This window comes from Lithobates pipiens, unplaced genomic scaffold (assembly GCF_037356315.1).
Source record: "Lithobates pipiens isolate NorthernLeopardFrog02 unplaced genomic scaffold, aLitPip1_a1.2 Scaffold_11, whole genome shotgun sequence".
Classification (NCBI taxonomy): Eukaryota; Metazoa; Chordata; class Amphibia; order Anura; family Ranidae; genus Lithobates; species Lithobates pipiens.
Window position 1 is genome coordinate 18209505 of NW_027507696.1, and position 27485 is coordinate 18236989.

The following is a 27485-nucleotide window of genomic DNA, read 5'->3' on the forward strand; positions in this document are numbered from 1 at the left end:
ATTAACCCTTTCATGACTAAGCCTATTTTTGGAATTTGGTGTTTACAAGTTAAAATCCATATTTTTTGCTAGAAAATTACTTGGAACCCCCAAACATTATATATATTTTTTTAGCAGAGGCTCTAGAGAATAAAACGGCGATTGTTGCAATATTTTATGTCACACGGTATTTGCGCAGTGGTGTTTTAAACGCAACTTTTTGGGAAAAGGGACACTTTCATGAATAAAAAAAAAACAAAACAGTAAAATTAGCCCAATTTTTTTGCGAAATGTGAAAGATAATGTTACGCCGAGTAAATAGATACCAAACATGTCACACTTTATAATTGCGCGCACTTGTAGATTGACGACAAAGTACGGTACCTAAAAATCTCAATAGGCGACGCTTTAAAAATTTTTTACGGTTACCAGGTTAGCGTTACAGAGGAGGTCTACTGCTAGAATTATTGCTCTCGCTCTGACGATCGCGGCGATACCTCACATGTGTGATTTGAACACCGTTTACATACGCGGGCGCGACTTCCGTATGCGTTTTCTTTGCTTCGCGAGCTCGCGGGGACGGCGGGCGCTTTGAAATTTTTTTTTTTTTTTTTTTATTTTTTTTATTTATTTTTAAATGACTAAATTGTTTAAAAAAAAAAAAAAAAATTTGATCACTTTTATTGCTGTCACAAGGAATGTAAACATCCCTTGTGACAGTAATAGGTGGTGACAGGTACTCTTTATGGAGGGATCGGGGGTCTAAAAGACCCCCCACCCCTCCTTTACACTTCAATGTATTCAGATCGCCGAAAACGGCGATTCTGAATACCGGATATTTTTTTAAAACCGGCGCCATTGGCAGCCGAGTAAACGGGAAGTGACGTCATGACGTCGCTTCCGTGTTTACGATGAGGAGACTGGAACGAAGCCGATTACGGCTTCGTTCCAGTTCCTCCCCAGCAGCCAGAGCCGACGGATCGCAAATCGGTGCTCCCGATCGAGCGGGAGCACCGGTAACAGCGGCGAGAGGCGGCGGGAGGGGGGGACGTCCCCTCCCGCTCCTCCGGCATAACAGCCGAGCGGCTTTTAGCCGCATCGGTTGTTATGCCTGGATAGCCAATCGCCTGCTGTAAAAAACGGTACCGGGATGATGCCTGCAGGTGCGGGCATCATCCCGGTATAACCCTCGGAAGCCGAGTACGCAGATGTGCGTACGCTCGGCGGGAAAGGGTTAATTGTGTATCTCTAATAGACACATAGGAAATACTGAGCTGCTTCTACAGGCAAAATGCTAAAACTCTAAAAGCAGCGTTTTTTAAGCCCAGTGTGCATGGATCCTTAAGCACCTCAATACTGGGCACTTACACCCCCTTGCTGCCCAGACCAATTTTCAGCTTTCAACGCTCTCACAGTTTGAATGACAATTACTCAGTCATGCAACACTGTACCCAAATGAAACTTGCATCCTTTTTTTCACACAAATAGAGCTTTCTTATAGTGGTATTTAACCACTTAAGCCCCAGACCAATTTTCAGCCAAAGGACCAGGCCCCTTTTTGCGATTCGGAACTGCGTCGCTTTAACTGACAATTGCGTGGTCGTGCGATGTGGCTCTCAAATAAAATTGGCGTCCTTTTTTTCCCACAAATAGAGCTTTCTTTTGGTGGTATTTGATCACCTCTGCGGTTTTTATTTTTTGCACTATAAACAAAAATATAGCGACAATTTTGAAAAAAATGCAATTTTTTTTACTTTTTGCTATAATAAATATCCCCAAAAAATATATAAAAATATTTTTTTTCCCTCAGTTTAGGCCGATACGTAAAAAAAAAAAAAAAAAAAAAAATCCTAATTAAAGATTATTAATTGGTTTGCACAAAAGTTATAGCGTTTACAAAATAGGGGTTGGTTTTATAATCAATGCATTGATTCCTGTGTAAATGACACTGGCAGTGAAGGAGTTAACTACTAGAGTGTAGTGTTATGTATGACGTTATGTGGGTTTTTTATTGTAGGGGGCGTGGCCTGGCATGTGACGTCACTGATCATCCTTCCCTATAAAAGGGAAGAGACACAGGGAAGCACGAGGAGAGGTTTGTTTACACAGACCTCTCCTTGTTCTTCAGCTCTGTGATCTGATCGCGGGACACCAGCGGCGATCAGGTCCGCTGATCCCGCAGCCACGGTCACGGAGCACAGGACCGGGTCAAGAGCGTGCCGCCATTCTGCCGACGTATATCGGCGTGAGGAGGTCCTTAAGTGGTTAATCAATAGTGTGGTTTTTTTTGTGCTATAAATAAAAAAATACGTAAATTTTGTGAAAAAAATGCCTTTTTCTTTGTTTCACTTATACATTTTTGCTAATTAGTAATTTTTCTTCATAAATTTTGCTCAAAATTTATACTGCTACATATCTTTGGTAAAAATAACCCACATTAGTGTATATTATTTGGTCTTTGTGAAAGTTATAGAGTCTACAAACTATGGTGCCAATCACTGAAAATTGATCACATCTGATCAGGCCTTCAGTACATCAGGTGTATCTCATTTCTTGAGACACTAAGAGCCGGTGTTCTGCCATATAGTGTCCTGGCATCGGATACTGTCCGGCCAGTATTGCGGATGCGCAGTACAGAGCAGAGGCAGCTTCGGAAAATCTTCGAAGATAAACGGCGCCTGCGCCGTGAGTCGAGGTGGTAGCTTCCAAGTGGACATAGGGCTGCCAATATTAGAGTGCCGCTCGCAATGCTTCGGGCTCAGCCTCGCTGCGCTCGGCTCTTTTATATTCCAACTCTATATCCACTTGGATGGTGGGGCTAGAACCTGGACTCACGGCGCAGGCGCCTATTAGAACGGTGACATAGTACAGAACGGGACGCGTCTTGTCAGGCGGCTAAGTCGCCTGACGAGACGCTCCTGTGTGAACGGCTCTAACAAGTTAGGAAAGTACAAATACCCCCCAAATGACCCCTTTTTAGAAAGTAGACATTGCAAGGTATTAAGTAAGTAGCATGGCGAGTTTTTTTAAGTTGTAATTTTTTCCCCACAATTCTTTGTAAAATGAAGATTTTTATTTATTTTTTTGTTTACAAAATTGTCATATTATCAGGTTATTTCTCACACACTGCATATGCATACAATAAATTACACCCTAAAATACATTCTGCTACTCTTCCCACGATACCACACGTGTGAGACTTTTACACAGCCTGGCCACATACAAAGGCCCAACATTGAAGTGGCACCTTCAGGCGTTCTACGAGCATAAATTACATAACTAATTTCTCAACCACCTATTACACTTTTGAAGGCCCTGGAGCACCAGGACAATGGAATTGCCCAGCCACAGCCTGGCCACACAGAGAGCTCCAATATGCAGGGAGCACCATCAGGGGTTCTAGGAGCATAAATTACACCTCTAATTTCCTAACGACCTATTACATTTGTGAAGGTCCTGGAGCACCAGGACAGTGGAATTACCCACAAAATGACCTGGGCTGCAAATAGGTACTCGGGTACTCTGATGGGCTGCAGATAGGTACTCGGGTACTCCAATGGCCTGGTGACAGGTACTCTGATGGCCTGGTGACAGGTACTCGGGTACTCTGGTGGCCTGGTGACGGGTACTCGGGTACTCTGATGGCCTGGTGACAGGTACTCTGATGGCCTGGTGACAGGTACTCTGATGGCCTGGTGACAGGTACTCTGATGGCCTGGTGACAGGTACTCTGATGGCCTGGTGACAGGTACTCGGGTACTCTGATGGCCTGGTGACAGGTACTCGGGTACTCTGATGGCCTGGTGAACGGTATGTGGGTACTATGAAGGGCGGTAACAGGTACTCGGTACTCATATGGACTGTGACAGGTACTCGGGTACTCACATGGACTGTGACAGGTACTCGGATGAACTATGACAGGTATTCGTGTGGACTGTGACAGGTACTCGGGTACTCTGATGGACTGTGACAGGTACTCGGGTACTCACATGGACTGTGACAGGTACTCGGATGAACTATGACAGGTATTCGTGTGGACTGTGACAGGTACTCGGGCACTAAGATGGACTGTGACAGGTACTCACATGGACTGTGACAGGTACTCGGATGAACTATGACAGGTATTCGTGTGGACTGTGACAGGTACTCGGGCACTCAGATGGACTGTGACAGGTACTCGGGCACTCAGATGGACTGTGACAGGTACTCGGGCACTCAGATGGACTGTGACAGGTACTCGGGCACTCAGATGGACTGTGACAGGTACTCGGGCACTCAGATGGACTGTGACAGGTATTCGGGCACTCAGATGGACTGTGACAGGTACTCGGGCACTCAGATGGACTGTGACAGGTACTCGAGCACTCAGATGGACTGTGACAGGTACTCGGGCACTCAGATGGACTGTACAGGTACTCGGGTACTCACATGGACTGTGACAGGTACTCGGATGAACTATGACAGGTATTCGTGTGGACTGTGACAGGTACTCGGGTACTCTGATGGACTGTGACAGGTACTCAGGCACTAAGATGGACTGTGACAGGTACTCGGGCACTAAGATGGACTGTGACAGGTACTCGGGTACTCACATGGACTGTGACAGGTACTCGGGCACTAAGATGGACTGTGACAGGTACTCGGGCACTCAGATGGACTGTGACAGGTACTCGGGCACTAAGATGGACTGTGACAGGTACTCGGGCACTAAGATGGACTGTGACAGGTACTCGGGCACTCAGATGGACTGTGACAGGTACTCGGGCACTCAGATGGACTGTGACAGGTACTCGGGCCCGCAGATGGACTGTGACAGGTACTCGGGCACTCAGATGGACTGTGACAGGTACTCGGGCAGTAAGATGGACTGTGACAGGTACTCGGGCACTCAGATGGACTGTGACAGGTACTCGGGCCCGCAGATGGACTGTGACAGGTACTCGGGCCCGCAGATGGACTGTGACAGGTACTCGGGTACTCTGATGGACTGACAGGTACTCGGGTACTCTGATGGACTGTGACAGGTACTCATATGGACTGACAGGTACACAGATGAGCTGTGACAGGTACTCAGGCACTAAGATGGACTGTGACAGGTACTCGGGCACTAAGATGGACTGTGACAGGTACTCGGGTACTCACATGGACTGTGACAGGTACTCGGGCACTCAGATGGACTGTGACAGGTACTCGGGCACTCAGATGGACTGTGACAGGTACTCGGGCCCGCAGATGGACTGTGACAGGTACTCGGGTACTCTGATGGACTGACAGGTACTCGGGTACTCTGATGGACTGTGACAGGTACTCATATGGACTGACAGGTACACAGATGAGCTGTGACAGGTACTCAGGCACTAAGATGGACTGTGACAGGTACTCGGGCACTAAGATGGACTGTGACAGGTACTCGGGTACTCACATGGACTGTGACAGGTACTCGGGCACTCAGATGGACTGTGACAGGTACTCGGGCCCGCAGATGGACTGTGACAGGTACTCGGGCCCGCAGATGGACTGTGACAGGTACTCGGGTACTCTGATGGACTGACAGGTACTCGGGTACTCTGATGGACTGTGACAGGTACTCATATGGACTGACAGGTACACAGATGAGCTGTGACAGGTACTTTGATGGATGGTCACAGGTCCTCTTTATTGGGGGGGGAAATCAGTGTGATTTGTGTACACTGTAGGCGGTAATGAGATGTTACCGCAATCTCCTTCTCACACACAATCAGTGTGTGAGAAGGAGAACCCGGTAACATCTCCTTACCGCTGTTTGTTGACATTTATTGATCGGCTGTGAAAGGATCACAGTCGATCACATGTTAAACAGCCGTCAGCCACAATGGCTGTTTACCAGCGTCAGTGAGGAGCAGTGTTACCGGGAACACGCCGCCACCAACGTGCAAGATCACACACATGCGCCGTACAAAGTGGGGCGGTACCACTTGTGATCGGCCGTGACTTCATCACGGCCAATCAGGTGTTAAACAGCCATGCTCAAAGGCTATTCACCCCCTTTCGGTGGCGAGCAGTGTCTCCGTGACACGCCGGCACCGAAGGAACAGGGATGCACACACATAATCGCCCTCCCAGAACAAGAGCCGCGTCAGCGGGCGGCAAGCGTAGTGATACTAAAGTCTCAGTTTTTTTATTTAAAAATAACAAACATGTTATACTTACCTGCTCTGTGCAGTGGTTTTGCACAGAGCAGACCAGATTCGCTGCTTCTCAGGTCCCCCACTGGCACTCCTGGCCCCTCCCTTCTGCTGAGTGCCCCCAACAGCATGGAGCTTGCTATGGGGCACCCGAGCCGAGACACAACTCTGTGTCTCCAGACACAGAGCCGTGATTTGGCCCTGCCCCTGCTCTTTCCTCCCTGGCTCACTGACTTTGATTGACAGCAGCAGGAGCCAATGGCGCCTCACTGCTGTCTCAGCCAATGAGGAGGGAGAGTCTCAGGCAGCCAAGACTCTTCTGCTATATAGCTGGATCAAGATGGGCTCAGGTAAGTATTAGGGGGCTGCTGCGCACAGAAGGGTTTTTAGCTTAAAAGGGGCTGTAAAGGCAGAAGTTTTTTTATCTTAATGCATTCTATGCATTAGGATAAAAAGCCTTCTCTGTAAAACAGTACCCCCAGCCTCCCATTTACTCCCACTGCTGTCAATCAAAGTCAGTTAATCAAATCAGGAGAGAGAGAGAGAGGGTGCAGGGCACGAACCACAGCTCTGTCTGAATGGACACACGGGCCAGGATCAGTGAAGAGGGACCTGAGAAGAGGAGGATCCAGGTTGCCCTGTGCAAATCTACTGCACAGGTCAGGTAAGTATAACATGTCTGTTATTTATTTTATTTTTTTAAACAAGACTTTACAATCACTTTAACCACTTTCAGACCGGACCATTTTGCTGGTCAAAGACCAGACCACTTTTTGCGATTCGGCACTGCGTCGCTTTAACTGACAATTGCGCGGTCGTGCGACGTGGCTCCCAAACAAAATTGACGTCCTTTTTTTCCCACAAATAGAGCTTTCTTTTGGTGGTATTTGATCACCCCTGCGGTTTTTATTTTTTGCGCTATAAACAAAAATAGAGCGACAATTTTGAAAAAAATGCATTATTTTTTACTTTTTGTTATAATAAATATCCCCCAAAAATATATATAAAAAAAATGTTTTTTCCCTCAGTTTAGGCCGATACGTATTCTTCTACATATTTTTGGTAAAAAAAAAAAAAAATCGCAATAAGCGATTATTGATTGGTTTGCGCAAAAGTTATAGCGTTTACAAAATAGGGATAGTTTTATAGCATTTTTATTAATAATTTATTTTTATTTTTTTTACTAGTAATGACGGCGATCTGCGATTTTTATTGTGACTGCGACATTGTGGCAGACACATCGGACATTTTTGACACATTTTTGGGACCATTGTCATTTATACAGTAATCACTGCTATATAAATGCAGTGATTCCTGTGCAAATGACACTGGCAGTGAAAGGGTTAACCAGTGGGTGGCAGTGTAAGGGTTAAGTGTTCCTAGGGGTGTGTTACTAACTGTGGGGGGGTTGGGCTTTCATTTAGTGTACACTGATCTCTGCTCCAATCACATGGAGCAGAGATCAGCGTCACTAGTTGCTAGGCAGAATGGAAAAATGTTGTTTACACAGCATTTCCTCCATTCGGCTGCTCCGTGAGACGATCGCGGGGATGCCCGCGGCGATCGAGTCCACGGGTCCCGCGACCGGACTCACGGGGGGCCCGACCAGCACGGGAGCGTGCCGGCGGCGGCGCGCTCCTGATGGCAGGGCGGCATCGAATATTGGACGTACCTGTACGCCAATATGCCTGCCCGTGCCATTCTGTCGACGTACATCGTCATGGTCGGAAAGTGGTTAATGTATAGAATGCATTATGATAAAAAAAAACAAAAAACTTCTGACTTTACAACCACTTTAAGATCTCTAGTCATGGAGTACAAGCAGGAATACTAGAACAACATGCAAATGTATTGTTTTATATACTTTCTTATTAAAATTTTTCCTTTCCTGAAGGTAGGGGTCATTTTTAGATCAAAAGAATGAACTTCGGTGTGTAGATGAGGGAAGTTTAACCACTTAAAGACTAAACCTTAAAACCTTAAAAATCAATATTGTTTGCTAGAAAATTACTTGGAACCCCGAATATGATTTTTAGCAGAGACCCTAGGGAATAAAATGGCTATTTTATGACACACTATATTTGTGCAGTGGCCTTTCAATGAGGAGAGAGCAGGGGGCAGGGCCAAGCCACGGCTCTGTACGTCTTATGGACACATGTAGCGAGGCTCAAGATCAAGTAGGCACCAAAGTCAGAGCAAACAGCTTGCTTTTCGGGGCACTGGCTGAAGAGGAGCCAAGAGCGCTGACAGGGGACCCGAAAAGAGGATGATCAAAACCACTGCACAGAGCAGGTAAGTATAACATGTTAATTTTTTTTTTTTTTTTTTAAATGAACCATTAATGTCACTTAAACCTATCATTAATGTATTGTGCATCTGTGACACTCTTGGGTCTGACTGTGACTCCTGTGCCAATTTCAGGCAGTTCTAAAATGCGCCACTTTTACACTGCGGCACAATGTATGTGCCAAAGATAAATAAAATACCAACAGTTCATATGCTATGAAAGTTGAGCTAATTAAGACGAATTCTCCTTTGGCGTACAGAAACAGACCCTGGCGAGGATGGATTTTGCTAAAGTAACTCAAGTTTGTTCTAAAAGCGGTGCAGCATGCACCAAATTCAAGTACAATTTCTACACTGCGGCACTTTTAGAAACAACAAACTTGGGGGGGAGCACACCCTAATAATGCGCTTACATTCAAGATGGCGTTGCTTTAAGACCGCAAACAGAACAAAATAAATTACAGCACACATATACAAAATTTTAAATCCTCCAAGGCTATTTATACCATCGGAACATATTCAAAAATATGTGGATTTGGTCACACTATATGGTCATATAGTGTTAAGCCCACTTACTGCATCAAAGTACCCCCTATCAGTGGGTCCTACACTATTCATAGAATGAAAGATCCTATATCTCAACTAGGGATTAGCTCAGGCATGTTCGCATGGAACACGTTCAGAGCCCGCCAGGAAGTCGGCAGGGCGCTGCGCTAATCACAGGCAGTAAGACATTGCCCCGATGTGCGGCTGCAGAGATCGGACAATGTCTCATTGCCTGTGATTAGCGCAGTGCTGCACCGACTTCCTGGTGGGCTCTGCACGTGTTCCATGCGAACACGCCTGAGCTCATCCCTAATCTCAACCATGGGAGACAAACTCCTCTTTATGGGAGAACTACAAGGACTCCTATATCACAGGTGGACACTAATAAGAGAAAATGAAGGAGGGATGGGGTGCTCCAGCCCAAGGGATCTGGTCAGGACTAAGGATGAGCTCAGGCGTGTTCACAAGTCGCACATGCAGAGCCCGCCAGGAAGTCGGCACTACACAGCGCTAATCACAGGCAGTGAGACATTGTCCCGATTAGGGATGAGCTCAGGCATGTTCACATGGAAAGTGTGCAGAGCCCGCCAGGAAGTCAGTGCAGCGCTGCGCTAATCACAGGCAGTGAGACGTTGCTCTAATGCACAGCTGCAGAGATCAGGCATTGCCTCACTGCCTGTGATTAGCGCAGCGCCGACTTCCTGGCAGGCTCTGCACGTGTTCCATGCGAACACGCCTGAGCTCATCCCTAGTCCCGATCTCTGCAGCCACGCATCGGGACCATGTCTCACTGCCTGTGATTTGCGCTGTGCAGTGCCGACTTCCTGGCAGGCTCTGCACTAGAGTGTGCGAACATGCCTGAGCTCATCCTTATAGAGCAGTGATGGCGAACCTTGGCACCCGATGTTTTGAAACTACATTTCCCATGATGCTCAGCTACACTTCAGAGTGCAGGTGCATCATGGGAAATGTAGTCCCAAAACATCTGGGGTGCCAAGGTTCGCCATCACTGCTCTGGAGTGACTGGTATGGAAGGGACACATTTGCACAGATCTATGTAGAGCGCTGGTGGTGATCAGAGCAGTGACAAGGTGCAGGAGGGGGGTTCTAGGTATGGACCGTGGAGTATGACATCCACAGCAGGGGGTGGCTTGGAGGATTTCTTTTATTACAAGAGATACAATATTTTATCCATTCACAATCTGATCAGCATGTGACTGTAGCACACAGCCTGCTATAAATGTCACCAAGAACCAATGTAGAGGCAGCAATCCACAGCCTGCCATCGCTAATCCATAGGCTGTAGTCAGCCTAGTGCAGGAAGAAGTGTGAATGCACCTCCACCCAGGATAACCTGACCTGTCATTAGTACACAGGCTCCTTCCGGATCTGTACACATCCCAAGCCTGCTAGCACTATTAGTGTACATCATGTGTAGACACATAACCTGAACACTGTAGAAGCATGCTATAGCTCCCAGTGACTACGATAACACACCTTATGATGGAGGAGAGCTCTGCACTACGACCTCAGGCTGCCTCTGTCAGTCTCTCTTCCCTGTGCGGGGGATAGACAGCCGACGCCTGTTCAGACAATTTTGCAAAATATATCGCCCTCTGGTGTCTATTTTCTAGTAGTACCGCGCTGGCATTGCAGAGCACTACATCACAGACAAAGAAGGAAGGCCTATTCACAAGCACACACTGTTATGTGGCTTGCCATGTCAACAACAACGTTCCCAACTATTTAGAGCCCTTAGGGTTGCCACCTCATCCCTTTACACACAAACACATATGAAAGGGGTTGTAAAGGTTCACATTTTTCACCTTAATGCATCCTATGCCTCCTAGCCCCCCAGTTTTACTTACCTGAGCCCGTTCACCTGCTGCGCTGGCCCCCGATGTCTTCTTCACCGCTCAGCCTGGCCGTTGATTGGCTAGAGTGGATGGATTTAAAGCAGCGCTGCCAATGGCTCGCGCTGCTGTCAATCACATCCAATGCGCCGGGCACGAGTGATACGGTGAGCGGCTATAGCCACCGGCCGTATCACGGAAGCGTGTCCGCAAGAACTAACCACCATTAGGCATGAGCTCAAGCATGTTCGCAGAGCCCGCCAGGAAGTCGGCGCAGTGCTGCGCTAATCACAGACAGTGAGACATTGTCCAATCTCTGCAGCCGCGCATCGGGGTAATGTCTCACTGCCTGAGATTAGCGCAGTGCTGCGCCGACTTCCTGGCGGGATCTGCACATGGAGCATGCGAACACGCCTGAGCTCATCCTAAACCACCATGCAAGAGAGCTCGCATGAAGGTGGTTAGTTCTGGTGGGGAGGAGCTGAGACGGCTGCTGAGGGACCCCAGAACACCAGGTTTGGGGCCACTCTGTGCAAAACGAGCTGCACAGTGGAGGTAAGTATAACATGTTTGTTATTTAAAAAAAAAAAAATTATCTTTACAACCCCTTTAATTACACAGATTCTGTGGCTGATTAAGGTGATAATTAAACCCACGTGGTGCCTTATCTGCATTTAATTAGCCAAAGAACCTGTGTAATTAATATGCGTTCGGATTTAAAGGGATGAGGTGGCAACTCTACCTTGCAGCCCCTTGTTGGCAGGTTATATGTTGCTTCCTCACTGCCTGTTTTAATCCTAACCACTGTGCTACAGCCACATGCGTAGGGTTGCCACCCTTTTTTCACATCAAACCCTAGCCACGCACAGCAAAAAAGGAGGAACGCTGTGGACACTGATGTAAAGAGTAAAAGAATAACTCTGATGGGAGGGGGTTTCTGCTCACCAAACCTCCCACTTATATCAGAGTTCCCAGCATTCCCCCTTAAATTAGGGTTCCCACAGCCACCCTTACATCAGAATCCACAGGGCACCCTTACATCTGAGCCCCCCTTATCTTAGTGTACTCACTCACTTGGAAGAAGGAGAGAGAAGAAAGGGGGGGGGGCTTCAGTCAGTCAGTGGATGGTAAGCTCACTTACCCAAGGATGGAGGCTCGGGGATCGACACCTTTCATCCACAATGTATCTGCTGGTTGCTGAGTTTCAAGCTTCCAGCCTACACATCCCTTTCCCTAGGCACAGAACGCTGGGGATTGGAGTGTGGGTGGGCAGACAGAGGGGTAAGGGTAGGAAGAGGAGGGGCAGATCAAGTCCTCTCTTTTTTCCTGTCTGTGTATGGGAATGGAGCCCGTGTGCACATCTATGTACTCAGTGGTTGTGGTACTTCGTTACTTGGGGAGCCCCAGTCAACTCTGAATGTTGTGTCCAGGTTTTAGTTGGTCTGAAACCCAGACACACAATTCAAAACTGGACTGTCCGGATGAATCCCGGACGGGTGGCAACCCTAAGGACACTTGCAGTGTAGCTCCATATACATGAAGTTTTATTAAACCCATGACCCTGCATTCACTATATCTTGTCTCCCACAGAACATGAAAATGCAGTTATTTTAGTAAATATAACTGCTAAATACCTTTTCTCATCAGTATATAGCAGTCTTGTGACTTCTATCAGTGTCTGGTTAAGGCTGGGTTCACAATTATGCCAACTGGATGTGGGTTTCCCGGCCGGCTCTCAATGGAGCCGGTTCACACATCTCTGGGGTGGACGCGGAGCGCACAACAGAAAGGTCCTGTGTGTCTCTGGCTCTGTTTTCGGTCCAAATTCAGGCAAGAATTAGGACCTGAAATGGTGAATGGGGACACAACGGACCCCTTGCTGCGAGCACCAGCTGCAAATAGTGTGAACCCAGCCTCAAGCATGTAGGAGAAGTTTTAATTCTCCCCTGATTCTCCTAGGAGGCTGAAGGACCCCTGACTTTCTGTCTGGCTAGTGCTGATCACATGCACCCCCCCCCCCCCCCCCCCAAAAAAAAAAAAAAAACCTGCTGGAGCCTTTAACCCCTTACCGCCATCCATGGCATCCCCTTTAAAAATTCTTAACCCCCAAGGGAGCGGGAAGGGTCAGCAATTATATGACCACTGTGATTGGCTGTCACAGTAGTGACATGTGTGGAAGCTGGTCCTGCCGGCTACTGATATTTTCTCAGGACAAAGTTCAGTTTTCAGCAGCTCATTCTTTGTGCTGGGGGTGGCACATTGTTTGCCCAGCGACACATATGTGAATTGCGTTGGTGTGAAAGCCCAGCTGTTTGCTGCCACACATATGGGTTACTGGGGAGTAAAGTTCCCCAAGCCACACTGAGCGTTAATAACCTTTTCATTATGGCTACAGAGTTTCCCATAAGGCTGTTACCACTAGAATGCTGTTTGCACAACTAATGTGCCCTTTTATATCAGTTGACTGGATTGCAGAAGACCATTTAAGCTTATTTTTCACCCTCGTAGCATAGAATGCTAGGTAAGTTTTGTTTTTGGCTCCTTCTGCAATCAAGGGAGCAGTGATTGTTTGGTCTGATCTCTTCAAGGTTAGACAGTCTGGGAGTTTGAATGCTTCCCCCACCTCAAGAAGAAGTTTCCAGAGCTTAGAGAGGGAAAATTCAAATAACTAGCCTGAATATTAATCAAGATCTAGCCAAATCCTTGGGGAGGTGTGCCCAGATAGGGCTGGGAAATTGATAAATAGTATGATTCCCTGGAGAGATTGTCTTTTCCCAGATAGGAGAGTGCCAAGCCTCAGGAGGCTATTGGCAGTGGCAGAACCTGGAGGTCATCTGGGACTGTCAAATATAGACAGTACTCCCGCACTGTCAAATAATTTAAAACTGGGGGTTCAATACAGCAGACACCTAGTTAGCAGATCCTTAGCCAATAGAAAAATAAATGAGTAAATTGTGATGCTGCGCTGTGAACCCTCTGACAAATAATATGGATCACTATAATAAAGTGCTAGTGCAAGGTAAAAAATAAAACAAAATGAAAGTAAACACAGAAGTGTATATCAATAAAGTATATCACAAATTGCTAAGTGCTGAAAGACAAAGTGGAATGTTTGTAAAGTGCAGCAAACATAATAATCAACACAAGGTGATAATAATAACCACTGAGCGATAATGAATGAATGAATGAAGTACTTGTATAGCGCACAATGCGAACTGAATCGCCTCTAGGCATACATAATACATAAGTAATCGCAAATGGTAAGTGTAAAAAGGTGAAAGTGTTGCTGGGTGCAATCTTAAAACAAAAATAACTAATAACATATGGTGATAATAAACATATACATAGATGAAACGTCCAGTGAGCCACCCTGGGCTCTGATATCAAAATGTAAGTCCCCTTTCACACCACACCGCCCATAGCGTGGGTGGTAAAATGCCGCTATTTTTAGCGGCGTTTTACCGCCGGATTTGCGGCGCATTTCGGCCGAGAAAGTGTTAAAACACGGCGTTTTGCCGGCGGTATTACAGCGCTGCCCCATTGATTTCAATGTGGAGCAGCGGTGGTAAACAAACCGCTCCTTCACCGCTCCAAAGAAGCTGCTGGCAGGACTTTTCCCTGACGTCCTGCCAGCGCACCACTGCAGTGTGAAAGCCCTCGGGCTTTCACACTACAAACAATGGTGCAGATTTTTTAGGGCGGATTGCAGGCGCTATTTCTAACGCTATAGCGCCTGGTGTGAAAGGGGTCTAAGACAGTCCAAAAGCACTGTATGGCCGCGTACACACGCGCGGACTGTTCGCCCAACCTTGTCCGCTGAACAGTGTTTGGGCGGACAGTCCGCTCGTGTGTGTTTCAGCGGACAGTTGGACGAACAAGGTCTTACGGAAATTCCGAAAAACTGTCCGCTGAAACAAGGTTTCAGCGGACTGTTCGCTCGTGTGTAGGCTTGTTCGGCCAACTAAGTCTCGCGCATGCTCAGAAAGGATTTCCACGTCGGAAGGTTGCATTGCAGTGTATAGGACGTCGTATTTTTCGTCCCGTCGTACGTGCCGTTCACGTCATCGCGCACGGTTTCAGCAAACTGTTCGTCCGTCGTGTGTGGCCATGTCCGTCCATGCTAAGTTTGAGCGGACTGTTTGCCGAAACTGTTGGACGGACAAAGTTGGGCGAACAGTCCGCGCGTGTGTACGCGGCCTGACAGTCAAACAATGTTGGATAAGTGGTATATCCCTTCACCGTAAAAACTTAAAAAAAAACACAATGCCAGGCCAATCCACTGCAGTGACACCTGAATGTGCACAAGCCCCTCACCTTACTGCTGTAAGGTTAGAGCATGAATGAATCAACTGCTTTCAACAAGGGTCTTCAGTGGGTCCCTCTTTGATGTATGCAGAAATGGATCATAGGTATGGGTACAGCCTTCGCCTCCAGTTAGCTCAATTAAGATGGTAGAAATGGAAGAAAGATTCCAATAGCATGATACCGCTTAAAATTACAATTTATTAAAAAAGCACAAAGTATATACACTCACTTTGTATTTAAATGCTCAAATAACACTCCATGAGCGCCAATATTGTATGCTTCCTTCACTTACAGTTTCCTCCAATTGCTCCAATCCCGACGCATATCATCACATCACTTGTCTTCATCAGGGGATAACAATAGGCTGTCATTAGTGTCTTGGATTTGGGGGGGCACACCTTTTTCTTTCACATTTTTCTACTGCTGGCAATGGTATTGTATAAAATGTATTTTTTTTTATTTACAAATGTCAGTTTTGCTGCAGCAGGTTCTATCCAAGGTAAAGATGTGCCACTTTACAGGCACTAAGGGGACCCCCAGGCACTATATTTAAATTAATTTTTCATTTTTATTGTTTCACTTTAAGCAACAATAAAATCACTGCTCCTTTTAAAAACAATCTTTTTTTAAAAGTTTTGCTTTACATTGATACATGTCCCCCAGGGCAGTATCAGATTTTTCAAATTTGGGGCCCTTAGACTTCAATGGGGTTCGGAGTTTGGGTCCAAACTTTTGCTATGTTCGGGAGTTCTGGAGCGAACCCAACCCGGGGGTGTTTGGCTTCCCCCTCTCTATGTATACTACAATTCTTATAGGGCTGAATGTATCTGCACATAGATGTGTAGTCCATCTTGGGCCAGAGGCAAGCAGGAAAGAGTGACTACACCAGGGGGGCATGGATAATGAACATAGCCATCCTAAAACAGGAAGTCTAAGAACAGCAGAAAAAGGCTTGCATTTTAGCATGCCTCCCAACATTTTGAGATGGGAATGAGGGACATCTACTAACAAATGTATGTAGGCATAGGACACACCCTCTGCCACACCCCCTTAAAGGAGAATTAACCAAAAAAAAAGGTTAATTAAATTCCTAAGGACTTTTTTTTACCACTGCTATTCCTTTACATTGGCTTGTAAAATGTACAAATGCAGCAATTTAGAAATTGGATGAAAGGTTTAGCACTGGGAAACACTTTTTGAAATCTAAAAAGTGCATTTTATATCCAACTATATAGATCAGACCAAAATGAGGGACAAATGAGGTGGAATGAGGGACATTGGCAGGGACAGAGGGACATCACTCCAAATCAGGGACAGTCCCTCCTAATCAGGGACAGTTGGGAGCTATGAATTTGAGAGATAAATCAAAGAAAGAGAGAGACAGAAGGTACATTCTAGTTATATTTAGACATATTGCATTTATTTTATTTTGTGAGTTTAGTATCACTTTAAGTTGCGACAGCAGCTGGACAAGGTGGTACAGATGCCGCAGCCGCAATGAGCCTGCATTGCAACCACAAGCCAAATGCTAGGCTTGTGGTGTAGTATTCCCATACAAAATCCCAATTGAGCTGGCAAAAAAGAAGCATTTAGGTGGCAGCAGTATCACCTCCTGAATGCCTGCCAGACATTTCTGTACCATTGTTTGAAAAGAGATCCACTGTGGGGCAGCCACCTGTGTGAACAAGTCGGTACTGCCACCTTCAAGGGATTGCTGAAGTGTGTAAATATCTTTGTTTCTATTGATTCATTAAAACCTTAAAAAGACAGTCCTGATATGGACTACTCCTTCCTCTATCTTCTATATGGGGATGTTTCTGGGAAACAAAACTTGTACACAAGAAGTAAAGCAGGGTCCATTAGTATATAAGGCCTGAGACGGTTGTGCAGGGGACTGTCAACAGGTGCCAGTTAAACCAGGATGGGTCACCCTGTAGGCATCCTCAGAAATAAGAGAGTATGCTTGTTCCCTTGAAGAGCCCAGTGTCCATAATATAATATACTGCTAAGTCAAGGTCACTATTCCCGAGTCCACGTAGGAATGGGCTAAAGAATGCATGTGCTGTCCTGTTACACAACAATACTACAGCCAGGTAGACATCTAAAGAGAGGGGTACATTAGGCACACACTAGACCCCTTGTCAGGCCACTCGGAAGCCCTTACTGTTGCAGCGGCTGCTTTGGAGCCTCACAACCAATAAGGACACCAGGCCACAACAATGCCAAACACCTGGGTCAAGACATGGACAGTGCACTGTAAGTACACCTGATCTCCCTTCTAAGCCTCGTACAGACTGTGGTGATAAGGGGAACTGTCCTGAACCCACATTAAAGGACATTTTGTCTACTGTACAACAATGTAATGCTTTCCTGCACAGTCTTACTACTCAGGTACAGGGGGTCAGGGAAGTCATCTCCTTGCTATGATATGAAGGCTGCATTAGCAACCTGGAAGACACAGTACAGCCCTAATAGATGTAAAAATTGCTCTACATACAACTGATGCCAATTCTTGAAGAGCACACTAAGACACAGTTATATAAACCAGGCTTCAGGTACACCAATTCCTAAGGTGAGATAATATCCCTTGAGACTGAGTAATAATACATGCATTTTACTCCTACTTATAGATATACAGTTACTACTCTCTACTAGCTTATTTTTCAAATAATATTATGTCCACTGGGATTAACTAATATTCAAGATGAAGAAGCAAGTCGTGGATCTTATTATTCATGTGTTTTTTATCTATTCCTACTGTATACTCCGGTCACCATAGTAGAGACTTTGTCCTCTATATCAAGGCTTGTTACATTGAGGTTCAAGGATGAGCCACAAAGACAGTCACATCTTTTTTGATGGCCACACTTTGATAGTGTAATTAGTAATTGGAAATGTTTAAATACAGACTTTAAAGTGTTACTAAACCCACAACAGTAAAATCAGTCTGTATATGCAGTAAAGCATGCTGTTATACTCACTGTGCAACCTAAAGGGTTAATCCTCTGCATTGATAAAAGGCTGTTTGAGCTTGTCTTCTCTGAACATTCCCTTCTTTTTCTGTCCCCAATCCATCTCCTGATATAACAGAGCCTTGGGGGCACTCAGCACATGCTCAGTTTGGTGTATATTGCTAGAGAGTTTTTTTTTGGGAGGGTGCATGTGATCAGCACAGGGCCAATCAGCACTGTCCAGAGAAAGGGTCAGGGCTCATGCAGCCTCATAGGACAGTCAGAGGAGAACCTACAAGCTTTAATTAGACACTCATAGAAGTCATAAGCCTGCTATATACTGCGGGTGAGAAAAGCTACAGTATTTAGCAGTTTATATTTACTAAATAATTGTATTTCTATGTTATGTGTACTGTGGTAGACCAGATATAGTGAATGCAGGGTCCTTGGTTTAGTAACACTTTATGTTATTCATGTAGTGCCCCTATGACCTCCAGAGGCATGGTAGTGACCCCCAGAGACAGTGTGGACTGACATTTTACCTCAGGGTACAGGCATGGTGGGTGGTGCACAGTGTAGAAAAATAGGCACTTTTATGTTGAACAAAAGTGAGCTTATTGCTCACACAGGAAAACAAATTCAGGGTGAGAGGGTAGGGCACAGGACACCCTAGGATAAGTAAGCAAGAAGACTAGTGGACTCCTTATGCTGCGTACACACACGACTGGACTTTTCGACAGCAAAGGTCCGGTGGAACGAATCCATCAGACAATTCGATCATGTGTGGGCTCCATCGGACCTTTGCTGTCCAAAAATCTGACAGACATAGAACATGTTTCAAATTTTTTGCTAGAACTCCGCCAGACCCAGTTCCTATCACGAAATCTGCTCATGTGTATGCTAGTCCGACGGACAAAAACCGACACTAGGGCAGCTATTGGCTACTGGCTATGAACTTCCTTTTTCTAGTCCAGTCGTACGTCATCACGCTCAAATCCGTCAGACTTTCGTGTGATTGTGTGTGGCCAAATCTATTCATTCGGAAAGTCAGTCGGAACTTCGCTAAAAGTCCATCGGGAAGACTGTTGGACCTAGTCCGTTGAAAAGTCCGGTCGTGTGTATGTGGCATTAGACAAAAATAAAAAGGTAGACAGCAGTACAAAATAGAACCTTTAAGTTGTAACCAGCAATCTGCACTTCGTAGTAACAGCTGTCTCCTATCCTCAGCTACAGAGTCTAGAGCACATGGCTAGGCCTTAGGTTTCAGGCTTACCCAGATTAGAGGTTCCTCACACACCCACACCAGGCCAAGGTCTGGATAGGATGACCCTGATCACTTGACCTCCCCGTATATTTATAAACTCCCCAACATGCACCAGTGGCCATGACACTACTACTAATTGGCTGAGGGAAGTATGCATATTCATAACCTAGCTTTACTGCAGCTCATTATATTAATGCCAAAGGTAACAGTGCCACCTTCTGACAAAAGGGAGGAACTACAGCTACACCAGGCTTAGGAGAAAACCCAAATGATCACAAAGACTACAAAACAACCAGGTTAACTACAACCCAGCAAAACTAAATTTTACTGGTAGCCCCTATTTAGGACAGGGTGGCTGCACTCAAATTTACTGGCCAACTGTACCTTCTTTGGCTCAAATGCACTGAGAAGCACCTTTTTTTTATTTAGCACAAATCCATTGTGCAGGTGCAGCAACCTCCTGAAAACAATTTCACTGCACAGTACTCTCTTGAGATCAGATTCCCTGCTCAGCAGATCAAATTCACTGCCTTGCTGCATGCACATTTTCTCAAATTGACTACACAGCACCTTTTTCTAATTCGTTACCCAACAGCACCTTCTATAGGTCAAATTCAGTGTCCAACATTTATTCTTAGCTCAAATTCATTGTGTAGAATCCTCTTCAACTCAATTTCACCACACAACACACTCTTCAGATCAATTTCACTGCTCAGCATCCTCTTTGAATCAAATTCAATGTGCAGCACATTCTTTAGATCAAATTCACTGCCCTGCTGCATCTTCTTTATCTGAAATGGATGTCACAGTACCCTCTTTATCTCAAGTTCACTGGCTGTGCCTACTATTATAATTTTTCCAGCCCACCCAACCACCAGTTCTGCAGTAATAATACAGTACAGTAATACCTCGGATTGCGAGTAACGCGGTATGAGAGCGTTTAGCAATACAAGCTATTATTTTTTTTAAATCCTGACTCAGTTTGCGAGAGTTGTTTCACAAAACGAGCAGCAATCAAGCCTCTGGGGTGTGCAGTACCGCATTTGGCCAGAGGTGCAGGGGCGCCGGTGACACTCGGAGACACTCAGTTCCCGATTTTCTCTCTGAGTGCTCTCTGAGTGTTTCCGAATGTCTCCAGGGACCCCCCCCCCCCCCCACCTCTGGTTACATGCAGTACTGCATACACTAGCAGTGCCACTGTAAAGGATTATGTAAGTTTCCATTATTTCCTATGGGGAAACTCACTTTGATATATGAGTGCTTTGGAGTACAAGCATTCTTGTGGAACGAATTATGCTCGTAATCCAAGGTATCACTTTAATAGAGTATCTTTTAGAGTTCAAAGAGAGGATTATTGTTTACAAGCTTTACAGCCACGACAGCTCTTGTATGCACAATCGTGTGGTGTCAACTGTAAATAGCTTCACTGTACATGCCAGAGCTGCTGTTATGATCCTACTTGTCCACCACCTCTCAAGTGCTGTGCTGCCTGTAACCTGTCCCACTGGCTAGTGATAGGCAGTGGGTGGGTGCAACACTTGAGACAGACAGGTACTACACTGTGCCCAACTCCTGCTTACCACCCCCTACTTGCTTACAGTTGCTCACATTGTCCATGAAACCCGCTGAAGGTCCCTGCTCTATATCTCCTATAATGCTTTCTCTGTAAAATTATAGTCTGGTTTTGAGGGGGGTGTACTGATTTTCATATATTGTTTATAATTCTTAATCAACTGACTTTTCCAAATGTCAAAAAGTATCCTCTGGACAATGTCTGGAACCCGAAGGTGCCTTCGGTAAATATAGGTGAGATAGGTCGCTGACATCGGCCACTCAAAATTATGTTCAATTGACCTGATGCTGATAACTTTAGTACAAGGTTATACTAAATGAAGAGGAGAAGGGGAAGAGGTGAAGAGAGGGAACAGGAGGGAGAGGAGTACACGCCAGACAGGAGGGTGGCTACCATCAAACATCACAAAATAGTAGGGGAGAAGGGCAGATAGGGTTGAAGACAGGAAAAATTAGTCAGGATACAGTAAGAGGTGTGGGCATACGGGCAGGGCTGGGACAAGGGGTGGGCAGGAGGGACAGCTGCCCCTGGCGCAATGGTTAATTGCAGGGGTAGGGTGCACCCTGACCCTAACCCTAAGGGAAAGGGGGGCGCAGTTTGGCGTCTTTGCCCTGGGGGCTGGATGATCTTGTCCCGGTACTGCATACGGGTGCTTCTAGAAGAGACCAAATGCAGCCCGAGAGGAGTTGCCTAAATTCTTCTATGAAAGGGTACCCTATTCAATGAAACAAAGTCTTTTGGAATTCGGGTTCTATACCTTACAGCGAGCTAGTGATGGGAATCTTCTTTTCATTAGTTCATTTTGGTTTAACAGTAACCATTGCATATTATATACAATGGTTATATTACAGAATCAGCACAATGAGCATTACACGTAACATTATATCACTGATTTATAAAGGAAAGGTAGTTATAGAAAATTACATAAAATAATTATAATAATAATAGTAATTTTGGAAGAACCAGAAATTCAGCAAAATAAATGATACCTTTGAAGGGGTGAAGTAAAACAGTGAGAAAATAACAGATAAATTAAGGAGCTTGTTTTGGACTTTTTGAGCCAAGAAGAACAACCTTTCCAAATGTTTCAAAGCAATTTCTTTTTTTTTTCTGTTTCTGTCTATAGGAGTATTGTAAAAGGGAGAAGGTCTGTATGTAATCATGTAAGGCACAGCTATGCATTTACTTTTCAATCTACTAAACCAAATAGCAGCTGAGCTGGATAGCGGTAATTAACCTTGTCCCCTCCCCCAAGAAGACACAGATAAAGATATGACTAGCACCAAAGGAAAAAGTGAATTTCCATCTTTTATTACAGTTCTTGGATTGCACGATGCATGTAGCCTTTGCGCTGCATAGTAAAAGCTGTAAAAATGATGGGTTGGCTCGATATGACTGCATTGTAACATAGCTTGGCAGTAATGTTGAAAAGACCATCTTTCCCTATTTCTGAGGTTAAAGATAAAGTCATGTCCTTTATGCCAAAAGAACAAATGCTATGTAGTCTAAAATATACCCATAAATATCTGAACATATTTTGCAACTCTCTATCAGCCTGGAACCAGGTAGTAGTTAATGCTACCCCAACTGGGAAGGTTGTAGATAATTGTGTTTTCTGGGTTTTTCTTGGTGGGTTCTTTTTGGGTCCCACCCTTCCGGTCTTGTAAGCTATAAAAAGGACAGAGCCTTTGGTTCAGCTTGGTTCATTCTGGACTGATCTGTTCTGGTTTACTAAGGGGGCCCGTATCGGTCGCTGTTGCCGGAATCTGGATTTCCAGTGTCATGCTGTTGTCGGATGTTGTTACCATCCATCAACTTAACCAGCTATGGACGTTTTTTTCTATGCCGGTATGCTGGGGCAGCCGCAAGCCTGAGTTAGGGACTAGGAATGTTAGGTAAAATAATGCACTTTATTTTATTCTGGTCTCTGTATATGTCATCATGTTAATTTATTTAAATAAAGCATCTGAAACTTTGGCTTTACCTCGTCTGGAGTTACTCAAGGGGTGTAATGCAAGTAAACAACACATATAGTCTACAGCTCGGGTCACTGTACACATTGGGGTAGGATGATAACAGTACAAAAGTTGATACAGTGTGGTGATTCAGTGATTACCAAGGGTAACAAAGGTCTCTCTAGCAGCCTGTCTTACTGTAAGCGTGTGCATGTGACAGGTGAGATAGGCTCTTGCCAGGACTCCTTTTAGCAGCCAATCATCTCCCATAGCAATGGGAGCAAATCTGCACTGGCGGGGTACTCATCCTGTGTACAGGTATGGAAGAGAAAAAGTTAAAGTGGTTGTTAACCAACTTTGACAACTTCACATAATCCTCTCTGTTCCCTGATGGCAGGTGCTCCTGTCTCTGTGTTTTATTAAAAAAATGCCGTCTTTACCGTAGTTCAGAGCGGCTCCCGGCTATCACATGATCGGCTGGCTCTCTCCTCTCCCCGTCTGAAAGTTGCAACGTGCAGGGCTGAGATTCGCTCCACTGACATCTGACAGGAGGAAAGGAGAGGGAGAGAGCCAGCCGGTCACATGATCGCCAGGAGCCACTCTGAAATACGGCAAAAAAGGCATTTTTTAAATAAAACACAGACAGGAGCATCTGTCATCAGGGAACAGAGAGGATTATATAGGACAAGAAAAGTTATTTTAGCAGGGGGGAGGGCACTGACACAGGAGTAGACAGGCGGGGAGGGAAGGGGAAGGGGATGGAGGTGAGGACAGAGGTCGACAGGAGAGCTGTGGATGACAGAGGCACCTAAACTGACCACTGTGTCAAGGCTCAGTAGCCATGATATACCGTAGTCAACCAGGTTTTTTAGGTGATACAGGGGGGCAAATTACACAGCACAAGCACTGTGCTATGTAACATGCTTTAAAGGAACAGGATCCTTTTTTTGGGGGGGTTAACAAACGCTTTAAATGAAGTGCACGCATGGAGCCCATGCTAGGTGCACAGCAGGACCCCATACCATTACTGGGAGTGAGGTAGTGGTGATAGGCTGTACAGGTGGACAGGGCATTGGCTCTGTGTGTCACTTCTCAATGCACAAGTGACTATGGTGATGTACAGTAACATGAAAAGAGTTTATTAGACATCAGTCAGCTGTTCCAGTAAAGTCTAGTTACCCTGTAAAAAATGCCTAGCGTAGCCCAGAACAACCCCCGATTGTAGTGCAAAGTGGATTTACCTTTAGTAAATAACCCCCAATGTCTTATCTTTTCTTCGAAAGGACTGATGCTACTAGTGCCATACGGACCTGCACACACATATTCACGGCTGTATATGCAGCAGGTGTGCGTGGGACTGTTTATCTAGGAAGTTAAGCCATTACATGTTGATTTGAATAAAGTGTTTAAAGTTGGGTCTGTGGTGTCAGGGGACAGAAGAGAGTGCCTGACATAAGAGGGTCATTCCTCTGCTCTCCTCTTGCCTGGACGCAGACCTGAGTAAAGGTAACAAATCTGGTACAGATTGCCATATTGTAATTTATTGTTATTGAAGTATTTGCCTCTGCTCTTGGGGTTATCCTCAGGTTTTGAATCCTCTGAAAGCAGCCTGAATATGGTATTTAGCTATATTGCTCTTAATTTCATTTATTGCTCTACAATTGCATTACTTGAATATATATGGTTACTGTTTTTTTTACTCTTTTTCCACAGAAATATTGCAGTAAAGACAATTTCTGTGTTTTATCATAATGTGTGTGTTTCTCATTGTTCCTTGCACTTACACTATTGCCAGATGTGCCAGAGGGGCTGAGATTGTTCTTAGGGTTGAGAGGCAGACTATGGAACCAAACATACTAAGGGTCCTTTCACACGGGCAGATCGGTGCTGATCCGCCTCATGGATATCCACTTTCTCTGGCAATCCCCGCTGAGCAGGAAGATGAAAGGTCTGTCTCTGCACGCTGTGCAGGGATGGACCTGTCACAGCGCCGCTCTCCCCTATGGGAGATCGGGTGACGACGGACCACAGTGACCGGTCCGATGACGGATGGAAAAATTGCTTTTTCCTCTGTCACACTTTTTTCAGATCGGAGCAGGTCGGATGTCAGCGGACATGTCACAGCTGACATCCGATGCTCCATAGAGCTCTATGGAGTATCCGTTCATGTCCGCCTGAAAAACTGACAGGCGGACCTGAACGGATCGTCCATGTGAAAGGGGCCATAAACAGCTCAACAGTCAAATTCAGGACCGAATGAAAACAAAAACAAAAAAATACTCTGGCAATGTAAACAGCTCCCTTTTGTATATTTATATTTTTGCTTGGAGATCAGCGTTAAAAAAAAAAAAAACTTAAAACAACATTGGTAAAAGTAATGCCCTGTACAAACGGTTGGACTTTCCGACGGGGAAAGGAGCCAATTTATTTATCTGGTGATGGGAAAGAGCACGTTGCATTTCTGGAGAGAGAAAAAAAATTGTGTGTCTTAATCCAATCATTCACATGAAGATTCTCCACTGGTGATTGATTAACTATATGGACATTTTACACTAATAACAAGATATATAATTATATGGACGTTATTTAGTGCTGACACTGCTTAAATTATTATTTCATTTGTTTTTCATTCTGTACATCATGCATTCATAATTTTTGGTGCATATTTAATTTTTGGTGCATATTTTATTTTGGGTTATTTTTGTTTTCATATGATTTATTTATTTATTATCACATAGTGTTTTTTCCTTCTTTTTCCCTGACACATTAATAACACTTAATTGTGTTTCACTTGAGAAAATAAATTTTGCACATAGATACACATATACTTATATGTATTATCTTTTGAGGTGATCTCATAAGTATAATATCTGAAGTTTTTTTTATTCTTTGTATACACATATATCCTGTTCATTTTGGAATTTTGAGGTTAGCGCAGTTTTACTTTCTTTTTCCTATGCTTACTTGTGTATTTTTGGTATACATCAGAACTGCAGCTTCCGATTATTGTTGATTTTATTCCGTAGCGCAGTTTTTCTCCTCTTTTTTCCTTCCGACGGGGAATGTCCGATCAGATCGTGTTGTCGGAAAATCCGATCGTGTGTGGGCTCCATCTGACTTTTTCTGTCGGAAATTCCGACAGACAAAGTTTGAGAGCTGGATCTAAAATTTTCCGACAACAAAATCCGTTTCAATTCCGATCGTGTGTAGCCAATTCCGACGGACAAAGTGCCATGCATGCTCAGAATAAATTACGAGACGAAAGCTATTGGCTACTGGCCTGTTTATAGTCCTGTCGTACGTGTGTTACGTCACTGCGTTCAGAACGATCGCATTTTCCGACAACTTTGTACGACCGTGTGTATGCAAGACAAGTTTGGGCAAAAATCCGTTGGAAAAAATCCGACAGATTTTGTCGTCGGAAAGTCTGACCGTGTGTACAAGGCATTAGATGTCATTTATGTTAAAATATATACATTAGGGAGCAGAGCTATTATATTGCATTATTACTGTTTACTTAGGGTTGCCACATCATCCGTTTAATCCAGGACACATATTAATTACACAGGTTCTGAGGATGATTTAATGCAGACAAGGCACCAAGTGAGAATAAACTGAATAGCTTTTTTTAAAATGACAAAAAAACATATACATAAAGTAATTGTACATGTCATAATTGTATATTGTGGGCTTTCACAACAGCATTGAGAACAACGGTCTTTACAATAAACTTTGAATCCGAAGGCGGAAACAACAAACATGAAAGGATCATGTGACTAGGCCATAATGAAGGTGAATGATTTTAGTGGTTTGTGGCAGGGAAGATTACAACCGGCAGGTCCTGACGGAGAAGCAGGAAATCCAGCTCTACAGGTCTCGCCTTGGAGGGTAGTGTAAGCGCTGAGCTGTAGGCTCAGGTGTCACACTATTTTTCAGGAAGTAAGAGCCTGCCAGAAAGTGATCCAGGTGAGAAGCAGGAAGGTAAGAAGCACCGACTCACAGACATAATCATACTCAGCTACAGAGAAAGTATTCAGAATTGGCAGAACATAATGTAAGAGATAAAAACTTTTTACAAAAGTATGATTATATCCCCTGTTTTTCTATTTGTATTTGTTCTTGTGTGCTAGGAACTCAAAATGTGCTCATATTTTGTGCTTTCCTCCACAGAATGGGACCTCCTTTGAGGCTGCATGAACTGATTCGAGCCATCCGCAGTGTTAAGACACAAAACGAAGAGAGAGAAGTGATCCAGAGAGAGTGTGCAGAGATCCGCTCTTCTTTTCGAGATGAGGACTCCATGTATCGTGGAAGAAGCGTGGCTAAACTGCTGTACATGCACATGCTGGGGTATCCAGCACACTTTGGACAGGTACATTTAAAGGGCGGACACCTGTATAATCTGTACATTGGGTCTCAAAAACAAATGTAAACCCATTCCGTATTCAGGGCCAGAGTATACACATAAAGGGGTTGATTTACTAAATGTAAATAGACTGTGCACTTTGCAAAGTGCAGTTGCGCTCTGCAAGAGCAGTTGCTCCACTCATCCAATCATGCGCAAGGAAAAATGCTGTTTTGTTTTAATTTTCCTTGCATGTGATTGGAT

General features: G+C 44.9%; 2 protein-coding genes across 3 annotated transcripts in view; one reads left to right on the forward strand and one right to left on the reverse strand.

Moving 5' to 3' along the window:
* The window catches only part of LOC143960485 (dehydrogenase/reductase SDR family member 4-like), a 47235-nt gene extending 36667 nt beyond the window's left edge, over positions 1-10568 (reverse strand). The window contains exon 1 of the mRNA XM_077469136.1: positions 10473-10568. The gene's annotated coding sequence lies outside the window, so the exon portion shown is untranslated. The remainder of the gene's footprint in view (positions 1-10472) is intronic.
* Positions 10569-26699: 16131 nt separating this feature from the next.
* Positions 26700-27485, forward strand: part of AP1G2 (adaptor related protein complex 1 subunit gamma 2) — a 50615-nt gene continuing 49829 nt past the window's right edge. The window contains exons 1-2 of one of the 2 annotated variants that reach the window (XM_077469172.1): positions 26700-26857; positions 27047-27248. In XM_077469172.1, the coding sequence (XP_077325298.1) occupies positions 27048-27248 (201 nt within the window). In that variant the 5' untranslated portion in view covers positions 26700-26857; position 27047. Of the gene's footprint in view, positions 26931-27046; positions 27249-27485 lie in introns of both variants that reach the window. The other variant, XM_077469163.1, reaches the window with a different exon arrangement.